Consider the following 12,489-nt stretch of genomic DNA (forward strand, 5'->3'; position numbering starts at 1 on the left):
GCTCTTACATTTTAGTTGTGTTAAGAATGCACTTCACAAGCTCTACCTCAGATGAGGGCGTGCCTGCCTGCTGAGTAAATGTAGTCACAGTGTGCTGCAGATCTAATCCCCCCTCTCCCCTTCCGTCACCCACCTCTTCCATGAGGCCTTACTTTGTAGCCCAGGCCAGCCTGGAATTCATGACTTGTCTGTCTCTGCTTCCCAGGTACTGGCATTACAGGTGTGGCCACTGCTCACAGCCTGGGCTTCATTGTAAATATTGTAATAGCAAAGCAAGTAAGGCGAGGAGAGTTTGTTGCTTTGAATAAACAAATGTATTCATTTGTGGATAAGAAAAAAAGCCTTGTTTTTACCCCTTTCAGAGACTCCCCGAAAATGCTATGTTAAGGGACTGTGTCCCAGTGACGACCCCCTTCAGAGACTCCCCGCATATTCTGTGTTAAGGGACTGTGTCCCAGTGACGACCCCCTTCGTAGACCTCTGAATATGCTGTGTTAAGGGGCTGTGCCTCAGTGATGACCCCCTTCAGAGACCCCCGAATATGTTAAGGGACTGTGTCTCAGTGATGACCCCCTTCAGAGACCCCCGAATATGTTAAGGGACTGTGTCTTAGTGATGACCCCCTTCGGAGACTTCCCGAATATGCTGTGTTAAGGGGTTGTGTCTCAGTAACAACCCCCTTCAGAGACTCCCCAAATATGCTGTGTTAAGGGGCTGGAGTGACTACCCCTTCAGAGACTCCCCAAATGTGCTATGTTAAGGGACTGTGTCTCAGTGACTACCCCTCTGAATGCAGAGGCTCCCCGCCTATCCTGTCTTAAGGGGCTGTGTCTCACTGACTTTAGTACATTCTACTTGTTACTGTGGTGGCCGAAGCCCCTGGAGAAGCAGGGTTTGAACGCTCTTCACTCGATCACATCTTCCCAAACCACTTGGCTGCGTTCCTCTCCTCACCCTCACCCTTGACCTCTCTTCTCCCAAACTTGTTCTTATTCTTAGATCAAGAAGTCAGAACTATTATATATGTATGTACTAATATATAGTGTATGTAATTAAGAGCAAAAGAATTGGACATCCCAGGAAAGCCAAGTTAAAATGCTCTACAGAAAATCCACCCCCACGAAGGGCTCTCTAAGTTATGAAGAAGGGATGACGGTGAGCTTTACTGCTGGGTTTTGCATCTCAACATTTGACTTGGAAGACGTCGGTCTTTAAACATTGCTCTATTTAAGGTAGTCATCTAACGTTTGTGGGTGGGAGATGGCAAAACTGGACTGAGTTGAAAATCCCTTGCAGCATGATTCTGCCCAGGGTAGCAGCTGCATGTCCCTTCCGTGTGAGGACAGCTAGGATGCGTTCACAGTGGGGGGGGGGGGCACCTGTTGTGGTCCTGGGGTGTGAGGCAGGGCAGAGAAGCAAAAGGAAACACTTAAGACACTTAAGAGTCTGTTGAACACTGACTCCCCGGACTCTCTGAGGCCAGAGTGCAGCCTGGTTCCAGGCTGGATATACAGAGGTGAGCATCCCAAGTGAGAAGAGGGGTATCAGCCAGGTCCTCAGCTTGCTGGGAGTCCTGCTTATGGTTCAGACTGTTTCCCTTCTTAGAATAACTTGGCAGGGCCCTCTAAAAGAGTTGCCCTTAGCACTGCAGACTGATGTACATTGTGTCTCATCTTTATTTCCACCTCAGGTCGTGGATGCTCCCATTCCTTCCGAGTCCAGCTGCTCCACTGACTTGAGTCTAGCCTGGAACTTTGCCTCAGTCTCCCGCCTGGGTCTCTCTCCACTTTTGTAGTCCCATAGTGCGTTCTCTATGAAAGTAGGGAGCTCTTTCAGAAGATAATCGCATTTCCTGTGCCCGTGCCCACTTGGGGCTCATTTATCTTTGGATGAAAGACTAAACCTTTATATTTGTGTCCTGGACACCGGTCATCCAGCCTCAGTTGGTGCCTCCTCTCCTGCTCATTCCCAGTATGCTGGCCTTTCTCTTCCTCACACCTGTCAGGCTCTTCTGTTGCCAGGGCCACTCACCTGCTGTTGTCTTTGCCACACCTCTGCCCTGCCTTGCCTGGCAACTCTCCCAAGCTCTCAGACCTCAGTTGAGGACATTCCCTCCTCCAGGAGCTTCCCTCCCTGGCCTCCTGATGGAGTAAACACCTTCTTTCTGTGTCTTCAAGTTCTATAGTTATCTTGTTTGTACATTTCCAAAGCAGGGTTGGTCGTTATAAAATATGACAAAAATGTCAGTGTGTCAAACTGTTATAAGGATTTCAACAGTTTTAGTTTCAACCCTTGTCTTACCTTGCCTGTTAGAAGCCAGCAATCGAGGAACTAGAGCAGTCGGGGACTAATGTGGTCTATAAGTGGTCGTTTGAGCAGCAGCCTTGCTCCACTGAGCTGAATGCTCAACAACTCTACAGCTAGTTTTGTGTCTGTCTCAGTAGACTGTGTGCCCCGTGATGGCAGAGATTTTGCCTCAGTTCCATCACCTGTGCCGTCACAATGCCAAGATCTATGTTAGTGCATGCTAGACCCTGAGGAATGCTTCATGGATGGCAGAAAATCTCACAGGTGGCTCAGGCCACCCATCCCTTCTCCCTCATCTCCACATACAGTATGTATGCGTCACTGTTTCTGTTGATAGTATAAAGCAGTCCCAGTCTCTACTATACTGATAATATAGTCACTATTATGATATGTATCACATATATACATAAATCTATTTTAATGTAGTCAAGAAGAATAAACTGTTGAGGTCCACTTGATGGGTGACTTTAAACCAGGTAGCTTTAACACCTTGCTTCTGTCTCTGTCTTTGAAGCAGCATAGTGTTCCCTTCCCTAATAAAATTAGGCCACACTCTTGGACACTGATCTCCAAACTGTTGCTACTGTGTGGATTATATAAAATCAGCAAACCCTTCACCCTTGGTGAGCCAGCTGGGATCAGCAAACTGCAGGGCCACGTAGTAACTGCTTTTGTCAGCACAGTCCTGTGGTCTTTCCCCATCTCCAGTTCATTCTTTGTCCTTCCTTCCTTCGTTTGTTTTCTCCTCTTTCTTTTCTTTTCCTTCTCCTCCCTTCGTTCCCTCCTTTTTTTCTTTCCCTCAAGTATTGGAGATCAAACTCAGGGTCTTGAATGCTAGGCAAGTGCTCTACCAATGAGCAACACCCCCCTAGCCAGCCCTCTGTCCAGACCCTTTATAAAAAACATACAGGATCTGGGTAGCTGCTCAGTGGGTAAAGTCTTGCCACACAACCATGAGTTTCCAGCGCCTGTATAAAAAGCCAGGCATAGCAGCACACACCAAGAATCTCAGCACTAGTGAGGCAGAGGCAGGAGGATGCCTCCCATTTGTCAGCCAGGTGGTCTAGCTATTGACAAGCTCCAAGCTCAGTGAAAGACCCTGTCTTCAAAAATATGAGATGAAGAACAATTGAGGGAGACACCCAGTGTTGACCTCTGATCTCTACACATGTTGTTGTGTGACAAAACTTTTCCGGGGGAGATGCAACATTCATGTCTGCTCACGGTACACCAGAGTATGGACACCACCAAAGTCCAGCTGGGTGAACCATGAGTTTCATTGGGGTTATTTACAGGAGCAGAAGTGACTCAAAGACAGCTGCTTCACCAAAGCCCACCCCAGCATGAGTGACAGCTCACAGAGCTGGGTTCCTAGAGCATACTGCACAGCCTACAGGAAGCTCAACAGCTTAGGGTATCTTTTCCAGGTGCCTCAGTTGGTCTCAACCTATTCCAAGCAGCTTGACTGATTTCTCCTTCTTTCGGGCAGCTGGTCTGGTCTAGGAATCTTTGCAGCTCAGCTTGTCGTGAGTCTTGGCAGCTGGACTCCTCTGAGATACTTCTCTGCAGCTTGGCTCTGCTTGCTCTGGAAGGGATGGGTTTTAGTGAATCTGGTCAGTTTCAGGGACTTCCTGAGGAGTTTTTGAGTTTATCTTCCTGTTTAAAGAGCTTCCCTGAAGGATACAATGTTTTAGTCTAGGAAGAAACTGTTACACAATACACAGACATGTAGTACATGTCCACACACACATACATGCACAATATTAATACACAAACATATGCATGCACATCTTTCTTAGCTGAAGGACCTTCCAAAAGCAGAGCAGGACCAAAGCAGTCTAATTCTGAGCAGAGTCTGACTCTGTAGCCCACGAGCAGAGTTTGCCCATCCATAGCAAGAAACAACTGAGAGTCATATTGTGAGGGACTCAATTTTAGTTTGTTTGAATTATGTTTCTTGAATTACAAAAACCTTGTTAATCACTGTATTCATATGCAGCATTCTTCTCCTTTGAAGTCATAAACATTAATGGGTTGTGGCACCGCTTCTCTCAGTGTGAGATCGCAGTAGGAGAACCCAGACTTATCTGTCCTCTTAAAATAGCACTTGGAGCCTGGATGGGCCTCGGCAGCTTAAGCTGTATCCAGAAATGGACTGAAGGGATGCTGTGTTTTGCCATCCAGGACATCACGTGCTCAGTTATTTCCTGGCCTCCCCTGGCTGCTCCTCTGCCTGTAGACATCTGACAAAGCCCACTGAACATAGTTCCGGTACAGTTACACCTGCTTCCTTTTAATGACACCCAGATGTGAATTATAGGGGCACTTAGGCAAATGAAGACAGGAGAGGGTAATGGAGTTCAGTGGATTAGTTCAAAGTACATTATATGCATGTATGAAGAAGCCATGGTGAAACCCAGTATTCTGTACAATCGGTAAGTGCTAGCTAAACTGTGACTCTGCATTACAGGATACAACTGACTGCAAGGATGAGGCCTTCATCCCCAAGGTCTCCCGACTTCCTGCAGCCCCTTTCCTTTTCTTATAAACCATGATTGTTGACATTCTTACCCAGTGCCACTTCCATTCTTCTGAATATCTAAATAACTTTCAATTGCACATTTTAGTGAAGTTCTCTGATGAGAGTTGACATAGTGGTAGGTTTTAGATAATATGATAAAGCAAAGTCATTGAAAAGCTGCCTAAATTTTCTCCTAAATTTGGCCTGGGGCTTTAAGCTGAACCCTTGGGACTTTATAAATAAAGTCTAAGGATATGACTAAGCTGTATACAGTGTGTTTATTAAGAGCATAGATCAGAAGCCAGCTTCACTCCCTAGCTGTATAATGTTGGCTAGTTTTCCAACCATTTCAAGATCTAGCTTTCTTTTATGGAATTCAGCCTCTTTTATGAGGCTCTGCTCTGGCTGGGGACTTGGCTCAGTGGGCAAAGACACTTGTCTCCACCAAGCCTTATGGCTTAAGTTCCAGTCCTGGGACCTACATGATGGAAGAAGAAAAACATCTTCCATAGGTTGTCCTCTGACCTCCTCCTAGGTGCTGTGGGATGAACTCTCTCTCTGTCTCTCTGTTTCTCTCTCTCTGTTTCTCTCTCTGTGTCTCTCTCTCTCTGTCTCTCTCTCTCTCTCTGTCTCTCTCATAGATGGAAGTTTGTGTCCTACCCAGTCTCGCAGATGTTCCAAGGAAACACACAGAGGCTTATCTTAATTTTAAACTATTTGTCCTCTTAACTCAGGCTTATTAATAACTAACTTATGTTAACCCATAATTCTTATCTATGTTTAGCCATATGGCTTGGAACCTTTCTCAGTAAGGCATTCTCATCTTGTTTCCTCTGCTTCTGGCTGGTGACTGCTACTCTGCCTTTCCTCTCCCAAGTATTCTCTTAGTCTGGTTGCCCTGCCTATACTTCCTGCCTGGCTACTGGTCAATCAGTGTTTTATTAAACCAGTACTAGTGACAAATCTTTACAGTGCACAAGAGCATTATCCCACAGTGTGCATGAACACACCACACACACACACACACACACACACACAGGCTGGGGACGGAAGAAGGATAAAGGAATCTTCTCTAAAGGTGAGACTTTAATGAGTTGATACTTGCTCTGTAAGCATTAGTTGAGGTGGTGCAATGTAAGAGTCAGTTGTTAATTACCAAGGGGAAAGTTATATTTTGCTTGGTTATTGAAATAGAATATCCTTCTGTAGCCCATACCAGTCTAGAAATACCATATAGCAAAGAACACACACACATTCTCTCTGTCTCTCTCTGAAGTCACTGGTCCTACTGACTGAGTTACAGGTAACCTTACGATCCATCCACCCTCAGAAGTTAACACTTTTGCTGATGTATGCTAAAGGATGATGTTCCACATGGACATTTTATATTTGATTTGCCTTCTGTCCTCTAATTCTCTGCAGGCTTTCGTGGAGGCACAGAACAAGATCACGGTGCCGTTTCTTGAGCAGTGTCCAATCCGAGGATTATACAAGGAGAGAATGACTGAACTGTATGACTACCCCAAGTACAGCTGCCACTTCAAGAAAGGAAAGCGGTGTGTGAGGGTGCTTGCCTTCCCTCTTCACTTTCCAGCTTGGTGTTTTCTTTCTTTTTTTAAAGTGTGCGTGTGCGTGTGTGTGCGTGTGTGTGTGTGTGTGTGAGAGAGAGAGAGAGAGAGATGTGTGTATGCATTGGTGTGTGGGAGAGTGAGGGAATATGCACACACCAGAGGCTGACATTGGGTTTTTTTTCCTTTATTGCTTTTCACCCTTCCTTTTGTTTTCCTTGAGACAGGGTCTCCACATAGCTCTGACTGTTCTGGGATTCACTGTGTAGGCCAGACTGGCCACAAACTCACAGAGATCCACCTGCCTCTGCATTCTGGGGTCTGGGAGTAAAGTTGTTCACCACAACTCCCTGCCTCTACCGCTACTGAGGGACAGGGTCCCTTTCACACCCTGGAGTTTTACCAGTGCTGGGTTATGACATGAACCATAGTGCCTAGCTTTTATGTCAGCGTTGAAGATTCCAGCTCAGGTTTTCATGCAGTAAGCACTTTCCACACTCAGCCATCTCTAAATCTCTACGGCTCCCGTGAATGGCCAAGCACAGGTCAGGTGTGGTGGCGCCAGCCTTTAATCCGAGCACTTGGGAGGCAGAGGCAAGTGGGTCCCTGTGAGTTCCAGACTGTGGCTACATAGTGAGGCCATGTGTCAAACAAACGAAGTGCACCTTTGCACTGACTTACCGGCTTATAAAAGGAAGCGATTGTTGTGTTTGAACCTGAGAATAGTTTTTGCACTGTGAAGTGCTGTTCATTCATATTTATAAAATAGCAGTTGAGACACTTGGCAGTGATATAGCCTGTGAAAGTTGGTTATGGAAAATCCTCATTTTTGTGGTTAGTTGGTGAGCCTGTGATTCATAAAAATGGGGAAGATTTGGTTCCACCTAATATTATCTTTGGCGCGTAGTTCTCGAGGACATTTCATTATATGTACTTTTTTTCGATCCAAGAATGGGCCACAAAGTGGAGCTTGTGAATTTAGCCCTCCGGTTTATCTCTTTCTCGCAGCCACCTGGACATGATCTATTGTTTTTTGGATGTACCTTCGCACGATTACTCTGGAATCTTAGGGCCTCCACATCTCGCGCAGATAGCAGCAAAGTAGCCAGTGTGCCAAACCCTGCTACCACCTGCTTTTATAACTAAGTCTAACCGGAACACAGTCCTGCCCGTTTGTTTGGTGAGCGTGGTGACTTTGTGGCCCACGGAGTCTGAACGCACAGCCCCTTCTCTCTGTCGAAGTGCGATGACCTTCATACCTGGCGGCCAGCCAGGCTGTGGAAGCGGGCCAGAGTGCTACAGTGGGAGATCTGCTTTCTTCTCCATTTAGAAGAAGTAGGCACGGCTGTATTTGCCTGCCAGTGTTATTTTTAGCAAACTGGTCTTCATTTGTCCCCAGCTCACATGCCAAACTACAGTAAATTATTTGCATACAGAAAGAAAGCCGTTCAAGTAACAAACTGTCACATAGGAAGCCGGAGGGACTTCCATCTCATCTGCTGTCCCTATCTCGGCTTGATTGCATCTATTTCTTTCTGTGTGTGGTCTTGTGAAATTTGCTTCTTCGTGTGTTTGATTCTTCTCCACAAACGGAAAATACCACAGCTAAATACAGGGAATTTCTGTCCCCAGGTATTTTTATTTTTACAATACAGGTTTGCAGAACCAGCGTGTGCTGTATGTGCAGGACTCCTTAGAGGGGGAAGCCAGGGTCTTCCTCGACCCCAACACTCTGTCGGATGACGGCACAGTAGCACTCCGAGGTAAGGGGCCCTCGGGAGTCCTTGCAGCACCACTTGGAGCTCTGAAGTCTTGAGATTCCAAGCTGGGTGTGAGCCATATTGTAGAGCAGATGCACACAGTGTCAGGAAAGCTAACTTTGCATACTGTATTTAGAACACATGGATAGTCACGTTCATCTTTCTCACCCCGATGGCATGAAACAGAACTGGAGAATAAGTCATACTAGACCCAGATTCACTTCTGGGATGTTGAATTAGCATTATCATTTCCCATAACATCTGAGACCCATCTGACAAGAAACACTTAGACCCTCTTGCAGGAAACTTCCAGCTGTACAAGGAATGTTCAGCCATAAACGGGGGAGAGTGATCAGAGTATTAAAGCCTAGGTAGTTCACAGTTAGAATTAAAAGCAAAACCCCCAGTTTTGTGGAACTGAACCTCTTGGTATCCTGTCTCTGAAGATGTTGCCATACAACCCGAGTCTAAGTGCATCTTGCCTGCTGGTGCCCCATGTCTGCAATAACTGCTCCCAGTGCTGCCTCCTGCAGGCTGGAGAGAAGATAAACCTCGGTTTGTGCTATGAGTAGGTTTTTAGGATAAGGAAAAATTGGGGTATTCTAGAGTCCTATGGTTTAGTAATTTCATGGTTAAATGACTCCTTGACATGCCAGCTGTTCCTAATGAGGAGGGCTCAGTGTCTCTCCTATACTGTCCATTGGTCTATGCCAAAGCACAGTGCAGGTTGACTCCCTAGAACTGCGCAGTTTGAACAGTGGTGTCTGCCGCTTAGTAGGAATGACAGGCCCGTTTCGCTGGATCCATACGAAGACCTTTATGCAGGTATTTCCTGCTGTTTCTAGCTGTGCCTCTGTTACTTGGTGGTCCTCTTCGTCCCTCCCAACTAGGCTTAGTGTGTAACTGTTTTGGAGGTGAGGCACCAACTATCTATATTAGTATTTCCATGAATCTGAGCCTGTGGTTTAGAATTAATTTAATGCCATGGTTCCGAGTCAGTCACGTATCCTGTATTAGAATCTGTGTGGTTTTCACTGAAGTCTGCCTCGCAGCCCATCCGGGAGGGCTGTGTCCAGTACCTCTCACCCCAGTGATGCAGGGCAATGGTTTCTTTAGGTGTCCGCTGCAAACAAGGACATGATTGACGCAAAGGTGAATTAGGCCTGAGACCTGGCATATGATTCCTTACGTATGATCTTAATCAAAATATTTTTTTTCCTTTTTCCCTGAAAATTTTCAATAAGTGTGTTAGCAGATTTTAAGGTAATTTCCTACTAATTAAAGCTCCATGGTAATAATTGAGCGTCCTATAAATTTTAGATCCTCAATAAAGTTTAGCAAGCTTCCCAGGAGGATCACTGGTATCTGAATCTTACTCTCTACGAGGATAACTTGATAGCATGAACTATAAAAGCCGACATAAAGCATGACCACTTATCAAGAAACTTTCGCAGGTTGGATGGGAGCCTTGTTGGGTCCCCAAGGACTTAGACTTGGCATGACAGTCCACCGAGAGGTGCTTTCTGCTTCTTTTGGAATGTGCACACCAGGATCCTTCCTTGTAGACCCTCCAGCTATGTATACCTGGGCCTGTGATGTCATGGTGCCAGTAAATGCTCCAAAATGAGGCTATACAGACTGATCTCAAATGCTTTGGAGTCCATCCCAAAAGTTACTTAATGGGTACAATTTAATTCTGGTGTATGCTGTGTATCATCATTTAGTCAGTACTATAAAGGCAGATTTCCCCCTACTTACTCCCTTTGGGGCATAAATAAAATATGCTGCTTGTTTCCGACGAGCTCTGCTTTTAACTGAGCTAACCATTGACTTATAAAAATTTCAAAAAGGAAGTATCTTAATGGGCATATAATCCGAGGCGTCATTTTATAAAGGAAGAAAGTATGACCTGAGGAGGTTAAGGGACCGTATCATCGCAATGGTAATTCCTTCCAGACGTCAGCTGAGCCCAGGTTTGCTCACTACTACTTCCTGTTTCCTCCATTGCCACGTTCAGTCTCCAGGCTATTTCAGGCAGCTCTGGTAAGTGTGGACGACGGCAGCGGGCAAGATGAACAGTTATATGCCACCTCTGACTACCTCTGTGCCCCGTAGGTTATGCCTTCAGTGAAGACGGTGAATACTTTGCCTATGGTCTGAGTGCCAGTGGCTCAGACTGGGTGACGATCAAGTTCATGAAAGTCGATGGCGCCAAAGAGCTTCCTGATGTGCTGGAGAGAGTCAAGTTCACCTGTATGGCCTGGACCCATGACGGCAAGGGGATGTTCTACAACTCATACCCGCAGCAGGATGGGAAGAGTGACGGTAAGTGAACAACGCGTCGGGGAAGCGCGTTATACGAGACCATGCGGCTTCTTACGACTGAAAAGGAAGCTCATTTGATTGACATTGCGTGTCTAACCTTTGCACAGTGCAGCAGCAATCAAGTTACCACACATACTCTCACACTGTTTACTATTTTACATTTGGTTCCATTCATCGACTGCATGCAGCCCCAGGTGCAGCCACAGCCTGGAGGCCGCAGGTAGGTTAGTCGTTGTGATTGGCTTAAGAAGGCTGTTATTTTGCTGTTCCTATTTTATTTTATTTTTTGGTGTGGTATGTAAAAGTCAGACTGTAATGAAGGGGTTTATGATTGACATAAGCAGTTCATCTTGTGCTTCCTACCAGCGTTCCTTAAAAAGTTAGTGTCCTTAAAGATTATAAAGCATTTTTTTACATTTTGATATTATTTATTGCCCTGATAGCTTAGTACATTTTCACAATGAGAAGATAAAGTTTAGTCTCTGAATAGTCTTTAAAATCAGCAAATATACATAAATTACTTTATGGTGATAGACAGCTGGTGCCTAACTTTTTTTAATGCATTAATTCATAGCAGAATTAAAAGGTACACACATGTATCTTTGGTGTCTTTACCAGAGTGAGGAATAATTGATAACTTATAATTAGCAAACCTTCAGTAACACATCATCATTTTTACCCAGAGTCTGTAGTTTATATTAGGTTTAATTTGTTGTTGTTGGATTTTCACGGCAATATTTTCTCTGTGTAGTCCTGGTTGTCCTGGAACTCATTCTGTGGACCAGGCTGGCCGGGAACTCACAGAGATCCACCCGCCTCTGCCTCCTGAGTGCTGAGGTTAAAGGCATGTACCGCTCCTGGGTTAGGTGTACTCTTGACTTTGTACATCCTGTGAATGTTATGGCATGTTACGGCATGTCCCCAGTGCAGTGTTGGGGGGATGATTTTCAGTGCCTCGAAAGTATTTTGAACTCTACCTAGTTCTTTCTCCCTTCCCTGGTGCCTGGTGGCCCCTGATCTTTAATTTTTTTTTTTCATTTTCAGACAGGGTCTCACTGTTGCCCAAATTGACCTTGAACTTAGATCTTTCTGTCTTAGCCGAGAGGTACAGGAGACACAGGCTTATGCCACTGTGCTGGGCACACTGGCCTTTTCTGTCTGGTTTAGTTCCATAGATGGCGCTGTACAGAATATACAGAATATAGCCTCTTCAAATCAGCTCTTCTCCTTAATTCTTAGTTCCATACACCATGATTCTTGCCCTCCACCTTTTATTTATTTATTTTTTAAATATTTATTTATTTATTATGTATACAATATTCTGTGTGTGTGTATGCCTGCAGACCAGAAGAGGGCACCAGACCTCATTACAAATGATTGTGAGCCACCATGTGGTTGTTGGGAATTGAACTCAGGACCTTTGGAAGAGCAGCCAGTGCTCTTAACCACTGAGCCATCTCTCCAGCCCCCAACCTTTTTTATTTTTATTTTTATTTTAGTTTTTCAAAACAGGATTTCTCTGTGTAGCCTTGGCTGTTGTCTTAGGGTTTATTATTGTTGTGAAGAGACACCACGACCATGGTGACTCTTATAAAGAAAACATTTAGTTAAGGGGGCTCGCTTACAGTTCCAGAGGTTCAGTCCATTTTGATCATGAGTGGGGCCACAGCAGCATGCAGGCGGACTTGCTGCAGCTGAGTGTGTCACACTGAGGGAAGCTTTATGCAGGAGATCTCAAAGTCCACCCCCATAGTGACACACTTCCTCCAGCAAGGCCACACCTCCTGATAGAGCCACTCACTCCCTTTGGGGGCCATTTTCTTTCAAGCCACCACAGCTGTCCTGGCACTCACTTTGTAGACCAGGCTGAACTCGAACTCAGAGATCCGCCTGTTTTTCGAATGCTGGAACTAAAGGCACGCACCACCATGCCTGCCTGTCTCTGTCCTTTGTCCTGGGTAGTTTCCTTGTCTCAGCGGTTATGTGCCAAGTTGCTGTCCTAGGTAGA

At 45.5% G+C, this 12,489-nt stretch overlaps 1 protein-coding gene across 1 annotated transcript in view; it reads left to right on the forward strand.

The window, feature by feature from the left end:
- Nucleotides 1-12,489, forward strand: part of Prep (prolyl endopeptidase) — a 107,117-nt gene that overhangs the window by 19,737 nt on the left and 74,891 nt on the right. Inside the window, exons 3-5 of the mRNA XM_050123948.1 lie at nucleotides 6,251-6,384; nucleotides 8,029-8,159; nucleotides 10,272-10,481. Of these exons, the coding sequence (XP_049979905.1) occupies nucleotides 6,251-6,384; nucleotides 8,029-8,159; nucleotides 10,272-10,481 (475 nt within the window). The remainder of the gene's footprint in view (nucleotides 1-6,250; nucleotides 6,385-8,028; nucleotides 8,160-10,271; nucleotides 10,482-12,489) is intronic.

The sequence above is a fragment of the Alexandromys fortis genome, unplaced genomic scaffold (genome assembly GCF_014885135.2).
Source record: "Alexandromys fortis isolate MF-2015 unplaced genomic scaffold, M_Fortis_MF-2015_v1.1 scaffold_211, whole genome shotgun sequence".
In the NCBI taxonomy this organism is placed as follows: Eukaryota; Metazoa; Chordata; class Mammalia; order Rodentia; family Cricetidae; genus Alexandromys; species Alexandromys fortis.